This window comes from Calonectris borealis, chromosome 21, assembly GCF_964195595.1.
Source record: "Calonectris borealis chromosome 21, bCalBor7.hap1.2, whole genome shotgun sequence".
NCBI lineage: Eukaryota > Metazoa > Chordata > Aves > Procellariiformes > Procellariidae > Calonectris > Calonectris borealis.
The window spans coordinates 2,680,478-2,701,104 of NC_134332.1; the positions used below are offsets into that span (position 1 = coordinate 2,680,478).

Here is a 20,627-nt window from a genome sequence, read left to right on the forward strand (position 1 = left end):
TCCCGGTGCTGTTAACGGGAGGGAGGGAGGCTCGGTGCAATTAGCGCTGCAGTGCATTAACGCAGCGGCACAGGTAGCATGAGCAGAGGAGGCTGGTGGGGACAGCCCGGCTGCTCTGCTGGCACTGGGTGAGGGTGATGCTGCCTGGCTGGGGGCTGGAGAGGCCTGGGGGGCCCCTGTGCCCCAGAGCAGCCCCTCAGGCCCGTGTGTTGGGCTGTGTGCGGCCAGGGTGAGGCAGGTGGGGGCCAGGGCCCTGGCTCCACTGGGCTAGCGTGCTGAGGAACCTCAACGCGGGGTGGGCTTGGTGCTGCGCCCAACCGCTCCACCTCGCCCGAGGGGGGCGGCCGGGGGCTCCCCCTGCGCCTGGCCCGGAGGTGGCTCGGCGGGAGGAGGAGGGGTCCCCGCCCGGCCGCCCTCCTGCCCCGCTGCCCCTCGCAAAGATGGCGCCCCCCTCCGACGTGGCGGCGCACTGCCCGCTTCAAAGATGGCGGCGGGTCGAGGGGCGGGTCGGGGCGGTCCCGCCTCAGGCGGCGGCGCGGGCTCCCGGCGGCAGGCGCGCGGCGCGGCAGGATGGTGGCGCGGGGGCTGCGCGCGCTGCGCGGGGCGCTTCGGGCTCTCGCCGCTGGGCGCCGGTTCAGCACGCGGCCGGCGCGCGCCCCCGCCATGGACTACCAGGTACCGGCGGGGGCGGCGCCGCGGGGAGCGGGACCTTGCACCGAGCGCTGCGGCGGGGGCCTGGACCGTGCGGCGGGGCACCGGGAGGCTGCACCCAGCCGGGCTGCGCGCTGGGGCCCGGGGCATCCCACCGAGCCGGGCGCTGAGGGGCAGCGGCAGCCGGCGGGACCGGGGCCAAGCCGCAGGCCTGCGGGGTCCGGGGTGGGCGGAGGGGTCACAGGGCCAGGACAGCGAGGTGGCTCCGGTACCGTGCGGGGCGGCCGAGCCCCCCGCCCCGCGCCTGCGGGGCTCCCCCTCTCCCGGCAGCCCTGGGCCGCGGCGGCCGCTGCCCACCATCTCGCCGTTCTTTCCGCTGGGCACAGCCGGTGCCCGACCATCACGCCGCAAACCTCCGGGGTGACCCAGGCCTGCAGCGGGAGCCGGTCCGACAGCCACGGCGGAGGCTGGGCCGTCCCGGTCCCGCGCGGCTGCCTGGAGTCCTGGGGACGATGGCGGTCCCCGAGCTGAGGGACGGTGCGGAGCCCCCCTGGGAGAAGGGAGCTGTCCTGTCCCTGCCCCGCGCTCACCGGAGCTGGAAGCGCCACCGGTGCCCGCGCCGCTGTCTGCTGGGACGGGGTCCGGCTGCTCGGGCAGGGTGTCCCCGCACAGCGGTGCCAGGGCCAGGCCTGCGTCCCCCCGGCGCGGGTTCGGAGGGCTCAGTGGCACCGCTGATCCCTGGCAGCAGCCGTGGCTGTGCAGCCGGGTTGTCCCACGTGCGCCGTGCAGGTGCAGCTCTATTGCTTCATTTGCGCCTCTTAATTAAACACCAGCGGGGCGGGCATGCTGGCACTGGAGCACCGCCCGCTCGCACCCACAGGCGGCCTTGTTCCGCTGGGGCAGGGGTGGATGCTGGGTGCTGGGCTGCCCCGTGCCCCCCCCGCCCCGTGAGGCCAAGGGGCACCGGGGAGGGGCGGGGTCCCCCCACTGATAAGTAGCCCGTCCCCGCGGCGTCCCTGCGACAGGCTCTGGCGCTGCCGGCACGTCCCCACGGGGCTATGGCGGAGGAGATGCTGCCGGCGTGGGTGGTCGCGGGCATTGCTGAGGGGACCGAGCCCGATGGGGTGGGTTGGGGTGCGGCGGGCTCGGGGCAGGCTCGCCCTGGGGCTGTGGAGGTGGGCGCAGCCCCGAGACCGCGGTGATGGGTGCCATCCTGACCACTCCCAGGGGTCTTTCCAGGACGCCATCCGGACCCTCAACACCCTGCAGACCAACGCCAGCTACCTGGAGCAGGTGAAGCGGGAGCGTGGCGACCCCCAGGCCCAGCTGGAAGCCATGCAGGGCTTTTTGGAGAGGAGCGGGCTGAAGGTGAGGGGGGGGTCCCTGTCCCTTGCACCACTCCCCATCCCGGCAGTGGTGCCGCCGCGCTTGGCGCTGTCTGCTGCGGGGGGTCTCATGGGGTGGTTGACCTCCGGCAGGTCGAGGACCTGGATCGACTGAACATCATCCACGTCACGGGGACGAAGGGCAAGGTGAGGCGGGCGGGTGGTGCCAGAGGGGCTTGGGGGGGTGAGGGGGCGCCGCCGGCGTCTCCGTTTGCCCCGGCAGCGGGGGGTTTAACGCTGCCGTCTCCCCAGGGCTCGGCGTGCGCCTTCACCGAGTGCATCCTCCGCAGCTACGGGCTGAAGACAGGGTTTTACAGGTGAGCAGGGGGGGTTGGGAGGGTTTGCGGGGGCCCGTGGTGCCGTGCCTGACCGTGCCCCCTCAGCTCCCCTCACCTGGTGCAGGTGCGCGAGCGGATCCGCATCAACGGGCAGCCCATCAGCAAGGAGCTCTTCAGCAAGTACTTCTGGCTCGTCTACAACCGCCTGGAGGAGACCAAGGTGGGGGCGGCAGGGCTCGTGGAGGGTGCTCCCTCCCTCAGGGACTCCACCCGGGGCCGTGTGCCCCAGCGCCAGTAAGGGATGCCCCGTGCCATCCCCTTACACCCGCTCTGCCCAGCAGGACCCGGTGCATGCCAGCATGCCGGCGTACTTCCGCTTCCTCACCATCATGGCCTTCCATGTCTTCCTGCAGGAGAAGGTAGGTGGTGGTGGCCTCCAGCTTGTGATGGGGACCTCGGGGAGGGGGACACACACGGGATCCAGCCCCGACTTGAGGCAGAACTTGCATCGCTCAGGCTGTCATGGCTGTAACCAGGGGATGCTGTGCCAGGTGGATGGTCCCCCCATGAGTGGGGCGCGTGTTCAGGCACGGGTTTGGAGGGGCGGTGGCAGGGACCTGGCCCGACCCGCATCCCCGAATCCAAGGGGACACATGCTGCTGGTGGTCCTGTGATGGCTCCAGTGTCCCCGTGTCCCCAGGTGGACCTGGCGGTGGTGGAGGTTGGCATTGGTGGCGCCTACGACTGCACTAACATCATCAGGTAGGAGCTGGCAGGGCCAAGCCTGTCCCCCTGGGCTGCCAGGACCTGGTGTCCCCATGGCAGGGGGGACAGCAGGGACACTGCCACGCTGCGTCCCCAGGGCGCCAGTGGTGTGTGGAGTCTCCTCCCTGGGCATTGACCACACCAGCATCCTGGGGGACACCATGGAGAAGATCGCTTGGCAGAAGGGAGGCATTTTTAAGGTAGGGAGACCCAATCCTCCCCCCTCTCACAGTTTCGGGGTGTGCTCCCCTGTGGCCCTGAGCACCCCTGTCCTTCGCAGCCTGGCGTGCCGGCGTTCACCGTGGTGCAGCCGGAGCGGCCGCTGGAGGTGCTGAGGGACCGAGCCCAGGAGCGGGATGTGAGTTGGGTGGTGGTGGGGGTGGATGGGGGGGTACCCCATGGTGGGGGGCTCAGCCTCTTCTCCTCGCAGTGTCCCCTTTACCTCTGCCCGGAACTGGACGCCTTTGAGGGGGGCCGCTGGGCGCTGAAGCTGGGGCTGGCAGGCGACCACCAGCGCTCCAACGCCGCCCTGGCCTTGCAGCTGGCACGGACCTGGCTGCAGCGCCGCGGCTGCCAGGGTAAGGCTGGGGGACGGGGATGGGGGGGTCGGACCCCGCTGTGGCCCCCGGGGTCTCAGCAGAGCATCCGTCCCCTCAGGTCTCGGGGAGCTGAAGGAGGTGCCACCAGGCGCCAAGCTGGCGGGGAGGCCGGTGCCGCTGGCGCCCACCTTTCGACCCACCGATGCCATGATCCAAGGTGCAGTATGGCCGCGCCGGGACCCCCCCACTGCCATATCGTAGGACTTGGCGGTGGGGGGCCGTGCTGGGCCCCCAGCCAGCGCCGCCTGTGCTGGAGGGCACAGCCTGGCTGCCCGCCCTGCATTTGATCCCCACGGGGGTCCTGATGCTGGAGGGGGGTGTGGGGGTCCCAGCTATGCCCTGTGCCCCCCACCAGGCCTGCGGGACACGGAGTGGCTGGGCCGGACCCAGGTGCTGCCCCACGGCCCCGTGACGTGGTACCTGGACGGGGCCCACACCACCAGCAGCATCCAGGCCTGCGTCCGCTGGTTCCGCCAGGCCGCCCTCAACCAGGACAAGCCCCACGAGTAAGGAGGGGACATGAGGGGGGACACAGACGGTGGAGGCACGGTGGTGGTGCTGGGGGTCCCCATGGGGCACGGGCCACCTGCCCTTTCTCCCCGCAGCGGCTCCGAGGTGCGCGTGCTGCTCTTCAACGCCACGGGGGACCGGGACACGGCGGCGCTGCTCAAGCTGCTGCTGGTGAGGTTTTTGGGGAGGGTGCGGGGGGGGGGTCACTGCATGCCTGGGTTCTCTGCCTGGGCTGGGACCTGCTTTGCTGTGGGTGTGGGGTGCCGCGAGGTGGAGCTGATGCCCTGTGCTGTCTGTCTGTCTGTCTGTCCACCCTGCTGTCCCTCGTTGTATCCCACTTTGGTGCCTCCCACCAAGGGTCTGGCGGCCCCGGCTACAGGAGGGGGACTCAGATCACCCCTTCCCTGGACCAAACCACCATAACCCCGCTGCTGTGGGACTGGTCCCAGTGGAAATCCCATGGGTGGGTCCTGACCCCCCTTCTCCCCACAGCCCTGCCACTTCGACTACGCTGTCTTCTGCCCCAACTTCACGGAGGTGTCGGTGGCCAGCAACGCGGGTGAGTGCTGGGGAGCCGGGGTCCCCCCGGCCCCCCCATCCCTGACCCCTCCCCGGCCCCCCCTAATCCCTGACCCCCATCCCCATCCCTCCCAGACCAGCAAAACTTCAACGTGACGCTGGAGAATGCCCTGACCCGCTGCCTGGAGAACCAGCGGACATGGACCCAGCTGCTGGATGAGAAGGGAGGGCAGGACCCCTGGCTCCCAGCCCCCCTGCGGGTCGGGGGGGGGCTGCTGCAGCCAGCCCCTGCCCGAGGGACTCTGCTCCTGGTCCCCCCAGCTCCACGACCCCTCAATTCCCCAGCCCTCGTCTTCCCCTGCCTGGCCCAGGCGCTGCGGTGGATAGCACAGGGCCGGGACCCCCAGCTGGCAGCGCCCGCCGCCACGGGGGCTCACCCCCACCCCACCGCCAGCAGCGGGGCCGTGCTGCTGCGGGAGGCGGCCGCCATCCGCGTCCTGGTCACCGGCAGCCTGCACTTGGTGGGGGGGGTCCTCCGGCTGCTCGACCCCTCGCTCTCCCAATAATGAGGCAGGGGACACGGGGCTTTGCCCCTCTTTTTACTTGAAGCGATGGTTCTGCCCCCGATGATGCTTGGAGGTGGCCAGGGGGGGAACGCGGGACCCCCAACCCCATCCCAGCTCAGCCCTTTTCACCCCAGTGCCTTTTGCCTGTGCCCCCCCCGGGGACACTGGCTGTGGGGAGGATGCCCCGGCCCCCAGCCCACCTTGGTGAGACCGACTGGGGGGGCCCCCGGGCTCTGAGGGGGTTGCCCCAGGCTGTGCTGGGGTCCCGGCGCCCGGGGGGGAGTGGGTGGTTTTGTGGGGGGCTGTAGGTAAGAGCCTCAAGCCGCGGTGAGGCTCGGCATCAGGACACGACTAATTTAACATAGGGGAGATTTTTATTATTATTAATAAGAGTTTGTAACTTGGATGGGGAGCTGGGGGGGGGGGGTGTGTGGTTTCTGCCCATCACCCCGCGGGGGGGCAGCAGCCCCGCACCCCCACCCCCCCCAATAAACCTCTTGCTGCTCCCAGTGGTGCCCGCTGTCTTCCTGGGGGGACGCGGGAGGGGTGCAGGGGTCACCCCAAGTGCTGGGGCACGTCCTGGGGGCACCCACTTTTGCCCCCTCCCCATTTGATGGGGAGCCTTGTGGGGGGCTTTGGCAATAGCTGCTCTCTCCGCCTCCCCAGTGCGCCCAGCAGTGGGGGACCCCGAGGGGGTTGCAGCGTACCCCCCCGCCCCGGACTAGCCTCAGGGGGCCAAAGCATTCACTGAATGAGTAACGGAGGCCCTCTCCGGGCTTGGCCTGAGATTTGGGGCAAAAAACCAGCTTAATAGGGCTGGGCTGGGTCCCCAAGTCCGGCGGCCAGGGGCTGGGCAGCCTCAGGGGGACCCGGGGGGGTCAGGCCATGCTGCTGGTGGAGCAGGGGGTGCTCTGGGTGCTGCCGATGCTGTGGTTGGTGCTGCTGCTCTCCGAGGCCGGCGCCGTGCTGGAAACCGGCTGCAGTTTGGAGATGGGACCTGGCTCACACCGCCCACCGCGGGGCCGGGGGGAGAAACACCAAGGGGAAACCAGACTCAGGGTGGCCAGCGGTGGCCGTGGCTCGTCCCCACGGGACCTTCCAAGCCCCCATGCACGAACTGTCCCGGATCGCTCCCTAGCTGGCCCCTGAGCCCCCGGGATGGAGATGGGCATGGGGGACCTCGGTGGCACCAGGAGCAGGAGGGAGGGCAGGTGGCAGGGGGGACTCCAGGGCAGTAGGGGGAACCCTGGGGAGCTGTGGCCACCTCGAGCGGGTTATTCCCCTGTGGCGTGGCCAGGAGGGCCGTGTGGATGACAGCAACACAGCAGCCTGGTCCCTGGCTCACCTGGGGACCTCGGCCAGGAGGCTTTGGGCGGGGGGGGACATGGGCAACCCAGCAAGGGACATGCGTGTGGCCCCCCCCATCCCACCGTGGGGGTCCCCAGGGGCAGTAGATACTCACGGGTGTGCGAGTAGATGTACCAGAGCCCGGCGGTGAGGAGAGCCCCGATGAGGAAGGCGCCGAAGGTGATGCCCAGGACGGCGGCCAGCCCCAGCCCGCGGTCTGTGGGAGGATGAGGCCATCAGCACCGCCACGCTGGCGGGGGGAGGTCCCCTCCCCACCCCGGCCCCTTCCTCTGCCCCAAACTCACTGTTGGGTGGCCGCCAGCTGTCCTTCACCGTCACCTCCAGGACCTTCTCAAAGATGGTGTTGTTCTGCGGAGGTGGAGGTTGGGGTGAGAGAGGGGAGACCTGCACCCCGGCAGGGGGACAGGGCTGGGAGCCCCCAGGCTTTTTGGGGACTGGGGACGCTGCTCCCAGCCAGGCTCTGCCACCCGGCGGTGTGGGACAAACCCGCCAGGCTGCCACTGCCGATGGTGGGGACCACCATGTGGCATCACGGGGTGGGGGGGTTTACTCACACTGACCTGCAAGCCGGCTTTGCACTTGAGGGTGGCGGAGAAGGGGACGCGCCCACCCTCGGGGACGGCGTAGGTGAAGCGGAAGCGCCAGACCTTCCTCCCGTGGCTGCTGGGGGGACCCTCCAGCACGGCCACCCCCGAGCCGCGCGCCTCCCCGCCCTGCAGCAGCAGCACCGGCTCCCGCCCTGGCGCTGCCAGCCAGCACTCCTTCAGCTGCAGGTCGGCTGGGTGGTCCTCCCACCGCATGGACGCCTGCCGTGGGAGCGGGGAGGACACACTCTCAGGGTCGCCAGCCTGGGGATGGCTGGACCCCCCCCCAGCCCGAGCACCGAGCCGGCGGTGGTACCTGCACGAAGGCCTCCTTGTTGACCTCCAGCTCCGTCTGCGGCGCCTCGAAGGCAGCGGTGGGGAAGAGGCGCAGGAAGAGCTCCCGCGGGATCTTGCACTGGAAGGCCACCTGCAAGCGGAGACGGCGCTGAGGCCACCCCCTGGCACCCAGCACCCAGCCGGCAGTGGCACCGGCACCCTTCTCCTACGGTCCCACCCCCGGGCCCGCTGGGAAACCCGGCTCTTACCCGCACGCTCCGGAGCGCTGTGCCCTTGGCCAGGTTGAGGATGAGCTGCGAGAAGGTGGGAAAGGTTGGGTCAGCCAAGTGGTCCCCACTGCCTGGGTCTATTGTCCCCACTGGGATGGGATGGGACGAGGGGTCCCACCCACACCCCACCCCATCTCCGCCAGCACCCGGGCGCAGCGGCAGGGCTCAGCCCTGGGCTGAGCGGGGTGTTTCCAGCCACGCAAAAGCAAGGAGATCCCAGTGGAGAAGCCCCACCAGGCATCACTGAAGCCCCCATGGGGCATCAATGGGGCTGGGGGCAGCACCCCGGCTGGCCCCCCCTCACCTCGTTGTTGGCGTGGCCCCTGCCCTCCAGCGAGGTGCCGCAGTGGCTGAGGGGGGTTTTCAGCATGAAGTGAGTGGCGTTTTTCTCTGCCTGGCAGCTGATGTCCCGCAGGGTGATGTTCACCACGTCCTTGATGGGCTGGGAGAAAAGCACCCGGCGGTCACCCACTGGCTGGGGACAGCCCTGTGCCACCCACCCTGAGCAGGATGCGACCCCTCCCTGGGCGATGCTGGTGAATATTGGGACCCCCCTCCCAGCTCCTCTCACCTCCAGGTGGGACCTGGCAATGACGATCTCCATGGTTTCATCCGTGCACTTCCAGGGCTGGAGCATGAGCAGCAGCACGTGAGGCAGCAAGTCGGTGGTGGGGGCCGGGGGGGTGGGTGTCACAGGCGCCCTCCTGACCGCCTCTGCGGGACGGGAAGATGTGGGAGGGCTGAGCAGGGGCGATGGGACCCCCCCGCGCCCCATCCCATCCAGCCCTCGGGTGGGGCCTCACCCTGCTCCTGGATCTCCAGGCTGATGCGGGTGCTGGCGGGGATGGCGGAGTAGGAGGCGATGACGCTGTAGTTCTTCTCGAAGGCTTTGGCGACAAGGCCCCGCTCCGTGTCAGGCAGGCGCTCCCCAGGGAACAGCAGCGAGGAGATGGGCGCGATCTTGTAGTTCCCGGAGACCTACGGGGGTGGAGGGGCACCACGGGGGGGCTGAGCAGGGACGGGGACAGCTGGGGATGCTCAAGGCAGGGACGGCTTCTGGGTTCGTCCCCGTTAGGAGGGCTTGAACCTCCCCATGCCCAATGTCCCCAGGTGCCCTCCTGCCACCCTCCCGTGCCACTGGCATCTCTTGGGCATATGGCAGCCCCCTTGGTGGGGATGGTGGGGGGGGACATACGTCCCGCTCAGCCCTACCAGGAACTGGATGTGGCAGTTGTTGACGGAGAGGGACCAGGTGAGGTTGGCCCGGCTCTGCAGGATGAGGATCTGGTTGCTGTCGGCTCTCTCGGGACAGCTCAGGGACAGGTTCACCTCCATGATGGGGAAGCTGCAAAACCATGAGATTCCCCCCCCCCCCGCCCAGCATCAGCATCCCACATCGGCAGGTCCCGTACCCACCTTGGGATGGGGGTGCTCTGCCTATGAGACACCCCAACCCCTTCCCAAGCATCTCCAAGCATGTTCCACCACCTGTCCCACCGCCCGTCCCACCCCCGGGGGTCCCACTGCCGGTACCGCGCGGTACCTGGGCTCAGGCTGCAGGCGGATGATGTGGGCGGCCCTGGTGCTCTGGGTGTCCCCGTGCGAGCAGCCCTTCACCCCGTGGAAGAAGACCTCAGTCTCGAGGTGCAGCATGGCGTCGAAGCGCTCCTGGGGGACGCAGTCGGGGGGGCTGCCGGCATCTGCAGAGGTGGGGGTGGGGGTCACCAAAGCTAAACTGAGCTCGGCGAGTGGGGGGATGCTCGGGGCCAGGGGCATCGGTCCCCATAGCGTCTCCCCTGGGACCGTGTTTCGCCCCGATGGGTTGTCACCCTTGGGGAGCAGGAAGAGCATCGCTGCCCACCCCGGCCCCCCAACGCCAGCCCCCGGCCCCACACACCTTCTCCCAGGTGGAGTTGGACCCAGCGGGGGTCCCGCAGCTCGCTGTAGGATGTGATGCCCCCATAGGTGTCCCGAGCCCAGGCCAGCAGCTGCCCCTCGCCAGTGGCTGTGGGTGGCTCAGGGCCCAGTGTTGCGGTGGTCGCCGGGCTGAGGCGGGCATCCTGTGGGGCAAGCGGCAGCCTGAGCTGGGGTAGGGGGGCAAGGGGCATCCCTCCCCGGCGTGGGCTGGTGTGGGGAAAGCTTTTCCCCTGGCACGGAGGATGCGGGTGTAAAGCTAAGCCAGGTGGGCGTCCCTGGAGCCCTGGCTCCATCGTGGCTTGGGGTCACCCCAGATGAACGGGGGTTTTTGGGGCCACGGGCTGGGAGCGGCGTGGGCGGCCGGCGGCACACAGAAAGCTCGACCCACTTTATTATTAGCCACAAACAAAGCAGGAGGTTTATTTTGCTAACAAAGCGCCCGGCCCCGGCTCAGCTCGCTGGAGCCAAACCCCATCCCTGACCTTCCTCCTGCCGGCCGGAGGAAACGGGAGCTTTTTCCAGCCCTGTGCGTCATTCCCTGCCCGGCCAGCCCCGTGCTCAGCGCCGCCGGCAGCGGCCAGGCGCATCCCCTCCTCCCCGGGGCACCACGAGCATCGTCTCTGGGGATGGGGGGACCGGTATCTTCCAGGGACCCCCTCCCAAAACATCTCCGGGGATGGCCCCAGCCCTGCTGTCCCCCGGGATTGCTCCTGGCGCGAGGCTGCGGCACTCACGGTGCGGATGAGCAGGTCCGGGCACGGGGAGGTGACGATGGCTGAGCAGCGGGCGCACAGGAGGACCAGCACCGCTGACCGGGTGCAGCCACCGGCTCGCGGCGTGATGGACACCTTCAGCGGGAGGGCAGAGGCCTGGGGGGGCGGGAAGGGGAGAGGGTCACCACCGCGGCCACCGAGCCCCAATTGCTGTCACCTCCCTGGCTGTCCCCCAGCCACTACACCTGCCCCCGGAGCCGGAGGCAGCAGGGAGAGCTCTCGGGCTGGCCCCGAGCGTGAGCCATGCAGGAGGCAGCCATGGCTGGGTTTAGGGGGGCAGGGTGGGGGGTGCAGAGATGCCATGTGGATGTGTCCCCACACCAGGGGGGCAAACACCGCTTGGCTCCCCCGAGCAAAGGACCAGGGAGCAAAGGTGGGCATCCCCACCTCGGGGACAGTGGCAGACCCACACTGGGGTCCAGGGCACCCCCCCCATACTGGGGTCAAGGCACCCCCTCTTGGGGACCAGGGCATCCTTGCATCAGGGACTGGGTAATCTCTGCACTGGGCACCAAGGTGTCACCCCACTGCGGACTGGGGTGTCCCCACACCAGAGACTGGGATGTCCCCACACTGGGGACTGGGGCATCCCTACACCAGCAACCAGAGCATCCTCACACTGAGGACTGGGATGTCCCCGCACCGGGGACTGGAGCATCCCCACTGTAGGTACCAGGGTGTCTCCCACTGACAACCGGAGCATCCCTGCCCTGGGCACTGGGACATCCCCCCGCGGGCTTCCCAGCCCCATCCCAGCACTGTGCAGCCGCTCCAGCCTCAGGACTGGCCGTACTGGTGCACAGGGATGCTGGGGGCAAGTGGTGGCAGGCACTGGTCCCTGTGGCCAGCACTGTCCAGCGGCCTCCAGCCGGAACTCCGGATGGGGAAGCCGAAATGCCAGGCGCTAAGTTTGGCAACCGCCGCCTGAATCACCGCTTGCAAAGTGCTGAGCCAGGCGGCGGGCAGGGGAAACCAGACGGGGACCAGGGGGTGGAGGCAGCCGCCAGTGCCGGGCACACGGCCGGCGGGACGGGGGCTGCGGGCATCCCGGCCTGGCCGTGGCCCCGTGGCGAGCGTGGGTGGCCGGGGACCCTGGGTGGCCCTGGGCGTCGGGGAGGAGCCGGCGGCTGTTTTTCCTGCCGCGTGTTTTGCGGCGCTCCATTGTTCGGCTGCGCGAGCGGCGGGAGCCTTGCTGCTGCCCCGCCGCCGCCTTTCAGGTTATTTTTTTTCTTTTTCTTTTTTTTTTTTTTTTTTTTTTTTTTTTTTGCATCATGGGGATCTGCTTATAGAAAACGGCTTCCAGTAATTCTTCTATAAGTGGAGTCGCGTCCCTGCCTGGCTCCCCTTGCGCGCCGCAGGTCTCGGTGCCGCAGCCGTGACATCAGTGCGTGTCCCCTGCTGCCGCTGGTGACAACCCCGGGGCACCCCCGACACTTATCCACGCACCGGGATGCCAGGCCAGGTCACGCTGGGCTGGGGCAGAGGGGCCCTTGCAAAACCCACCTTCCCCAGCAGCTCCCGGCGTGGCTTCCACCACCCCCTGAAAAGCAGAACTGGGAGAGCTGGGAGGGGGCGGGGGGGAGCGTGGCACTGGGCGGCCCAGGGCTGGGCCAAAATCGGGTGCTGGGTTTGCCGGGGCCCAGCCAGCGCGAGGGGAGCTGGGCCACGCTGCAGAGCAGCCGGGCAAACCCATGTGCTGGTGCAAACCCACCCAACAGTGCCAACCAGTACCAGCACCAGCCAGGGGCGCAGCCCCAGCCCTGCGGCTGCTCTGCGCCCGTCCTCGCCCAAAAGATGCCCGGGGCACCCACAATGTGGTTATCGCCTCTCGGAAGGCCATGCCAACACTGGCAGCCAGGTTTCCACTTGCTTGACCTTCTTCAAGTGATGTGCCTCCCTCCATCCCCCCTTCCATCCATCTTTCCCTCCACCCCTCCCTGGCCTGGTCCCCATCGGGTGCCCGGGGCTCTGCCCCGCTCCCGAGCTGGGATGAGGCCACCTCCCCAGGGAAACAAGGGTCCTGGGACGTCCAGCGCAGGGACGGCCCCGGCAGCGCGGGCTGTTAGAGAAGTTGCCTCTAAAGACTTCAAATCCCCGTTGGGGCCAGAGACACCCGCGGCTGGGCTGGGAGGGGAAGCTCGGCGAAGGCGCCATGGAAGAGGTTAATCCGGGTCCTCTCGCTGTGCCTTAGTTAGAGGAAATGGTTTCGACAGCCGGGACATCCTGCCCAGCAGGGATAGTGCCGGGGTGACAGTGCCGGGGTGACAGTGCCGGGGTGACAGTGCCGGGGTGACAGTGCCGAACCCCGCTCGCTCACCTTGGACCACTCGACGCTGAGGACATGGACTTCATGGTCGGTGCCCATGGAGCTGCTGCTGACGCAGCCCCGCGGCACCGTGCTGGTGGCGTAGGACAGGGTGATGGGCGGCTCCGCCGTCACTGGCTGCAGGTCGCAACCCTCGGCTCTCCCGGGGTCTGGGCGGAAAACGAGAGACCGTCAGTCCCCGCCGCGCGGATGTGGGGTGACACAACACGGAGGGGGACATGATGCGGGAGGGGACTGCATTGTGACACAACACGGAGGGGGACATGATGCGGGAGGGGACTGCATTGTAACGCCAGCCCCGGCGCTGCCCCCGCGCCCTCGGCACGGCGTCACCACAGCCGCACCGCCGGCACAGCGCCCGCGGGACCATCTGCTACGTGTTTGTTCGGGGCTCGTCTGCCGCCGCCGGCCCCCGACGCAATCACGTTAATGACCCTCAGATCCGGGCTGGAAAAATCCGCTGTCCCCGCTCGGCACTGCCGTGTGCCAAAACTCACGCCCGGCTGCCCCGAATGCTCGGGCAGTGGCGGAAGCCCCCCCCCGCCGCATCCCCCGTGCCGCAGGAAAGCGGGAAGCTCAGGTATGGAAATGGCCATAAAGCTCATCCTCCGCAGGCGCCGAGGTGCGAGCTTCGCCCCATCCCGAACCCCCCGCGCAGCGCAGGGGCGAGCGGGGCCGGCGAGCGGCTGCCAAGGGAAATCCTGAGTGCAAACAGCCGTTTGAAGGCCTGATCCTGTAAATCCTCGTTTGCCTCGGTTATTTCCTCTGCCCCAGGCAGCCCTGCTGCGGCTGGGCTGTCCTCGAGCTGGCCCCTGTGCCCGGAGGTGTCCTGGGAACCTGCTTGCACCCATGGGTGCCCCCTTGCAAGGGGCTGGGCAGGATGGAGCCCCACAGCCACGGCTGGGGGTTCCCCATGGTACACAGTGCCTGGGGTGCTGTGTTTGCTTTGGAGGTGGCCACCGAGCTCCGTCCCTTCCTGGCCCATCCTTTCCCTTCTCTGGTGGCTGCAGCCATCGTGCTGGGAGGTGACCGGACCCTGTGCCAGGGCCACCCAGCCACCCCTGTGGGGAGCGGGGCCAGAGGGCATGATGCTCCGGGCATCAAGGCTTCGGGATGCGGCAGCCGGCGAAGTGCCACCCATGCCGTGTCGTGCCCATCACGGCATCCCCGGCCCGCGTCTCGCCGTCGTGGTGGCGCGGCCACAGAAGTGGGGTCACGGTGCAGACCCCCCCAGTGACGCTGCCACGGGCCCACCTATTGTCCAGCGCTTCCTCCCCTCGGCGCGGCGGCCGCGCGGCCGGCAGCATCGGGAGGAAGATAAACAGCCGCTTATCTGGGCGCCGCAGGCTGTGTCCCTCTTCCCCTCCGCTCCTGCCCCGATGGCACCGGGCACAGCCGCGCGGCCTCGCCGGGCAGAGGACGGGCAGCTCATCACACCTCCGGCAGCATCCCATGGGGAGGTTGGGCAGGACCAGGGAGCCGCGGCCAGGCTCACCCGCAGCGCGGGGCAGGGATGCCGGCGGAGGGGATGCGGGGCAGCGGTGCCAGCCGGGCACCATCAGTCCCTGGGGAAGGCAGCGGGCTCCAGCATTATGTCAGGATCAGATAAGGGGGCTCAGCTGGGCCGCCCGGGGCGATCAGATAAGGGCACTGTTATTTTTGTACTCCGGGAAAGGGAAAAAAAATTAAAAAGGAAGAAAGAAAGAAAATCCACTTTATGTTTTTCCAGCCGACCGCCCTCTCCTTCACTCCGGCGTGGCCGAGACCAGGGAGCAGGGAAGGTGCTGTCGCGGCTCCCCGGCGGGTCAGGGGCCCGGGGGCGATGTCTGTTTTTTTGGGAGCGGATCAAAGGCTCCGCGTGGAGAGCAACGCCCAGGGGTGCTGGGCTGGGGGTGCGGGGCCGGGGTGGCTCCGGCGGCGCAGGATGCCCGGTGGGACGGGCAGCGCCACTCCGGCATCCCGGCATCCGGCTGTGCCGCCTCAGCACTTGTGTAATGAGCTGGCTGGTCTCAGCCTGGGTCAGGAATGGGGATGGACCCCGCGCTGCAAACTTGAGGGGGGGGTTGTCACTCCCCCGAGCCACTGCTGGCTGTTGGAGCATGCGGAGGTGGCATCGGGGCTCAGATAACGGGGCAGATGGGACCTGCCTTTGGGGCTGACACGCAATTCCTGCCCCCCTGTAAGTCAGCCGGGCGCCGAGCAGCCTCTGCCCAGGGACGGAAAGGGACAACCCAGCACCATGGTCACCCTGCGGGGAGCAGCATCAGTCCCTGCCAGGGGAGCACAAAGCCCCCTGCCCCTGGAAGCCTGTCCATGCCTGTGAGCCCCCCGGCACTGCGCCCACCATGGGCACCCCCACCCCCCCGGCACTGTGCCCACCATGGGCACCCCCACCCCCCCGGCACTGCGCCCACCATGGGCACCCCCACCCCCCCGGCACTGCGCTCACCATGGGCACCCCCACCCCCCCGGCACTGCGCCCACCATGGGCACCCCCACCCCCCTGGCACTGCGCTCACCATGGGCACCCCCAGTCCCGCGGGTCCCTGCAGAGGAGAGACAGCAGCCGGACAGGACATGGCACCATATAGCACAGCTAGGCAGGACGGGGACCATATGGCACAGCTACGCAGGAGGGGGACCGTATAGCACAGCTAGGCAGAACAGGGACCATATAGCACAGCTCCTCAGGTTGGGGACAATATGGCACAACTATGCAGGATGGGGACTGTATAGCACAGCTACGCAGGAGGGGGACCGTATAGCACAGCTAGGCAGGACAGGGACCATATAGCACAGCTTCTAAGCTGGGGACCATATGGCACAGCTACGCAGGATGGGGACTGTATAGCACAGCTCCTCAGGATGGGGACCATATAGCACAGCTGCGTAGGTTGGAGGCGGTATGGCATAGATGAATAGGACATGGTCTATATGGAAGAGCTACACAGGACAGGGACCATACAGGCACAGTCATATATGACAGGGACTGTATGGCTCAGTTACGTAGGACAGGGACTTCATTGCAGTTACGTAGGACAGAGACCATATGGCACAGCTACATAGGCTAGGCACCTTATAGCGCAGTTAGGACAAGGACTGCATTACAGAGCTACATAGGACGGGGACAGTATGGCACAGCTAAGTAGGATGGGGACTGTATAGCACAGCTACGTAGGATGGGGACCACGTAGCACAGCTAAATAGGACTGGGACCATATGGCACAGCTACTCAGGATGGGGACCATATGGCATAGCTATATAGGATTCAGCCCATATAGCACACCCATATAGGATGGAGACTGTATGGGACAAATACAAAGGACATGGACTGTATGGCACAGCTACGTAGGACAGAGATGACATTGCACAGCTGTGTAGGAGAGGGACCAGATGGCACAGCTACGTGAAATAGGGACTATACATCACAGATAGGGAGGACAGGGCCTCTGTGGCACAACTACATAGGATGCAGACCATATGGCACAGCTATTGGATGGGGACTGTATGGCATAGCCACATCGGTCACAGACCTTATTGCACATCGACGTCGGATGGGGACCGCATGGCACAGCCATAGGATGGGGACTGTATGGCACAGCTACAGAGGGCATGGACCTGATGGCACAGCTACAGGACATGGACTATATGGCACAGCTATGGAGGGCACGGACCTTATGGCACAGCCATAGGATGGGGACTATACGGCACAGCTACGGAGGACACGGACCTGATGGCACAGCCATAGGATGGGGACTGTACTGCACAGCTACAGAGGACACAGAACTTACTGTACATCTACGTAGGATGGGGACCACATGGCACAGCCATAGGGCAAGGACTGTATGGCACAGCTATGGGAGACAAGGACCTTATGGCACAGTTATATAGGATGGGGACTGTATGGCACAGCTACGGGGGACATGGCTCATATGGCACAGCCTCACCGGACAGGGACCGCCTGGCACAGCTAGCGGGCAGCGACCAGGGGGTGACAGCCGGCAGGGAGCGGGCGCCAAGCCTGGCAGCAGGGACCCCCCAGCAGCACTGGCCCCCGCGGTGGCCGGGAGGGACTGAGCCAGCAGCGACATGCAGTGCCACCAACCCCGGCCTCCCCGGGCCACTGCTGCCTTCCCAGTTCCCTTTCCCTCTGCCGGCGGGTCGCATCCCCGTGTCCCCCAGCTCCCTACCCTCCATCCGTCACGGGTGTCTCTGGGCATGTCCCCCCTTGAAATTCCCCCTGTGGCTTCGCAGGGACCTCGGGGTGGCTTTAGTGCTTCCCTGCCCGACTGCTCCGGACGCGGACAAGCCCCCAGCTCCGTCCCCACGGCCCACGCGGGGCTTTATGGGGTTTTTCCTATTCCTCGCCTCCAGCTCCCAGTCGACCCCACACACGCCACGGTGCCGGGAGGCCCCGGAAGCCGCCCCAGACCCCCTGGGGTGCCGTTGCCTCGGTCAGGGCGTGACAGCGGCGCCTTCGATGCCTCCCGCGCCCCGGTGACGCAGCCTGGGTTTCGGGGGTCCCGGGGAGCGGCAGGGCTGCGCTGTACATGCCCCCCCAGGGCTGGGGGGTTTGTCCCCCCCCCACCCCCGGGGCTCTCCCCCAACCCCTTCTCTCCCGGGGGGGGTCCCGGGGGTGACACCGCCCGTGCCACCACTGCCGGGGCCCCTTCGGCCGTGGACCCGCTACCCCCCGGGAAGCCAGACCCCCCTCCACTCCCAGCCCGGGCCGCTCCGGGACGGAGTCACCGGCGGGTCCCGCAAGCGGTGCCGTCCCGGAGGTCCCATCCCGGGGGTCCCCCCCTCAGTGCACCCCCCCCAGCCCCACTCACCCGGGCGGCCGAGCAGAGCCAGCAGCAGCGGCAGGAGCGGGGCAGCGCGGGGGCCCATGTCCGCCTGCGGCCGCTCCCCGGGAGCCAGCGCCGAGTGCCGGACGGCGGCGGCGGCAGGAAACCGACTCCCTTCGGAGGAGGGTCCGCGGGCGGCGCGGCCCCGCGCCGGGAGGAAATGCCGCTGGCGGCGCTGGGGCCGTGCCGGCGGCGGGGGGGCGGCGGCGGCAGCCGCCCGCAACGGGGGGGGGGGGAAGGGGGACCCCCCCGGGAGTTGTCGTGCCTCAGTTTCCCCACAGCGCGGTGCGGGGCATCACCTCTGGAGGGGTGCGCTGGAAGAGCCCCGAGCACCGGGGGTGGGGGGGGCACAGGCATCCAGGGTGGGTGTCCTCCCGGGGTGGGTGTCCCCAGGGACCCTCTTGGGCTGGCACTGGTGAGCAGAGGGGTGGGACACAGGGGTTTGGAAGTGCCCAGGTGGGGTGTGCCCCCCCCAAATCCCCTCCTGCAGCACAGCCCGACCCGCACAGCAAGGAGGGGCTATCCCACAGCAATGGGGACAGGGGCAGCCCCGGGTGATGGGGACAGGGGCTGCCCCAGGCAGTGGGGACAGGGGCTGCCCCAGGTGATGGGGATAGAGGCTGCCCCAGGCAGTGGGGACAGAGGCTGCCCCAGGCAGTGGGGACAGGGGCTGCCCCAGGCAGTGGGGACAGGACAGCCCCATGGCACCCCGACACTCAGCCGACATTGCCCCCAACCAGCACCCCGGCAAGGTCACCATGTCGCATGCCCGTGGCTGCCCCATGGCCCTGGATACCCACGCTGGGGCCAGGGGCCAATGGAGGGCCCCCCCGGCCCAGCTGCCTGCCTTGCCTGTACCCTTGGCCAGGCCACAGCCAGGGACTGCCTGGACATCCCTTGCCTGACGGGTGGGTTTGGGGTTGGGAGGTCCCCAGGACAGCCCTGCCTGGGCGAGGGGATCACAGCAAAGCACCGCTGAGGTGGGAGTCATGGGGTGGCTGGGGCCACCCAGGGGACCACTCCTGCACCCTGCACGTGCCAGTGGCTGCTGCCCGAGGTGAGAGCCCTCACCCAGCTAACGGTGGGGCTGGGAGCTGGGATCCCTGTGCGGGAGGTGGGTGCAGGTCCCCGGGGGTGGTCTTCATCCTGAGCCATGGCCACGGGCAGGGGGATGGCATGAGGACCTGCCAGGGAAGCCAGTGAGCCCTGTCCCTGCCAGCCAGGATGTCCCCGGAGATGTCCCTCACCGTGGGGTGAGCAGCAAACATCTCCCATGACAGAGCACTGCCATCTCCTGGGGACCGCGGGGACGGATGCTCGCCCGGGGATGGGGACGGGGATGGGGACCGGGACCAGGCACAGGCACCTCTGCCCTCCTGCACCCCTCTCCCCGCACCTTGCGACATCGCGGGGCGATAAGCAAGAGGCCCTCGGTGCTGGGCCCTGGGATGGTGGTGGCTGCAGGGTGACAGATGGGAGGGTGGCTGTGACTGCGAGGTGGCTGCATGTGCAGCCCCGTGCACCCCGTTCAGCCCCAGCACAGCATTTCCCCCCCCCAAGCTTACAGGCTTTCCAGCAAGAGGAAAACCATCTAAAAACCCATCACCAAGCACCCAGGGGCCGTGCTGGGGAGGAGGGCAGGGTGCCTGGTCCTGCTGGGCACCATGGTGTCCCTCCTCCCAGCCCCCCCACCCTGCTCACCACCTGGGGAAACTGAGGCACGCTCACAGCATACCCAAAGAGGGCTGGCGGCACAAGGGAGATGGTTCACCCTGCTCCCCGGCTTTAGTGTCCCAAATTGCCCGTCCCTCCTGTCCTCCGTCCCCACCAGCACCAGGCGGGCGCCTGCCGGCCCCAGCCCCGACCCAGCTGTGCTGGCAGTGCCCCAGCCCCAGCCAGATGGCCGCATCCTTCCCGCCCGGCCGCCCGGCTGCCTCCCCGCAGCGCCCAGGGCTCTGCTGGTGGCTCCTTTGCCCCCCGGGCACGGGGCTGACGTCGGAGCCTGGCGTGTTTGGGTTTTCTTCTTGGGGATTTTTGTTTTTTCCCGCTCGCTTCCTTCCTCCGCTCCGGCCCCGTGGCCTCGGCTGCCCCTGGCGCTGCCGCCCGCCCCAGCCCCCCCAGCCCCCTGGCTCTGTGCCCAGCTCCCAGCAGCCCAGAAGTGAGTGGTCGGGGGCCCTGCGGGGGTCCTGGTCCTGCCTCCTGCCCTCACCACGGCTGGGTGAACCCCGGCCTCAAGCCCTGCCACAGTCCCTCAGCTGTAGCGTCATGCCTGGGCAGCTCTGTGGGTGCTGGGGAGCCCCCACATCCCCATCCCCCACACCAGCACCCGCAACTGCCTGTCTGCTGGGGCACGAGGACACCCAGCCTGGTGGCTGGGCTCAGCTGGGTGTCCCCAGCCCATCCCTCGGCCCCCGGGGCCAGGGCTGCATCCCAGGCTGAGAGGTGGCACCGATGGCAGCGGGTGCCGAGGTGCAGCAGGGCAGGGAGCACCCTGAAACACCACATTACAGCCACCGTGTACCCCAAAAAAACCCAAAAGAAAGAAGGAAATGTCGAGGCATGAAAGTGGTGGAAATCCCCATCCCGGCCCGGCTGGGCCCACGGCAGGGTCTGGATCCGGCCGCCCCCAGCCCCTGGCAGCCCGCGGGCGAGCCGGGGGGAAGGGATGCGTGTGCAGGACACAGCTCAGATGCTGCCCACGTCTCCGGGGACACACACCCGGAGCAGAAGGGGGTTCGGCAAGTGGGACGGGATGAGGGCGAGCGGGACCAGCTGTAGGATGCGGCCGCAGGCTCCCCGCAGGCCGTGGATTGGGAAGCCGGGGCGAGCAGCTGGGATGCTCCCTCCCTTCCTCCGAGCACCGCATCCCGCTGCCCCGGTGGGATAAACACCCGCTTCCTGCCCTTAATCAGCTCCGGAGGGGCTGGGGGGGCACAGGGGGGGAGAAAAAAAAAAAAAAAACAAACCTCTGGA

General features: G+C 68.1%; 2 protein-coding genes across 3 annotated transcripts; one reads left to right on the forward strand and one right to left on the reverse strand.

The window, feature by feature from the left end:
• Positions 1-541: 541 nt before the first annotated feature.
• Positions 542-5,759, forward strand: FPGS (folylpolyglutamate synthase). Of its 2 annotated transcripts, none has more exons than XM_075170376.1 (15): positions 542-675; positions 1,891-2,019; positions 2,130-2,183; positions 2,289-2,353; positions 2,420-2,534; positions 2,656-2,733; positions 3,015-3,076; positions 3,177-3,279; positions 3,360-3,437; positions 3,510-3,657; positions 3,737-3,835; positions 4,034-4,184; positions 4,284-4,359; positions 4,681-4,747; positions 4,843-5,759. In XM_075170376.1, exons 1-15 carry the CDS (start codon positions 571-573, stop codon positions 5,271-5,273), a joined length of 1,761 nt encoding a protein of 586 aa, XP_075026477.1. In that variant the 5' UTR covers positions 542-570; the 3' UTR covers positions 5,274-5,759. The 2 variants fall into 2 exon arrangements, with proteins under 2 accessions (XP_075026477.1, XP_075026478.1); XM_075170377.1 differs by lacking the exon at positions 542-675 and adding an exon at positions 1,680-1,775.
• ENG (endoglin) lies at positions 5,629-17,842 on the reverse strand. The gene is made up of 15 exons (XM_075170375.1): positions 17,640-17,842; positions 12,799-12,956; positions 10,443-10,577; positions 9,689-9,851; positions 9,335-9,491; positions 9,004-9,136; positions 8,595-8,769; positions 8,363-8,505; positions 8,096-8,233; positions 7,771-7,815; positions 7,542-7,652; positions 7,202-7,447; positions 6,926-6,989; positions 6,736-6,837; positions 5,629-6,270 (listed from the first exon to the last, which is right to left on the reverse strand). The coding sequence occupies exons 1-15, from the start codon at positions 17,695-17,697 to the stop codon at positions 6,152-6,154; spliced, it is 1,947 nt and encodes a 648-aa protein (XP_075026476.1). The 5' UTR covers positions 17,698-17,842; the 3' UTR covers positions 5,629-6,151.
• Positions 17,843-20,627: the final 2,785 nt, after the last annotated feature.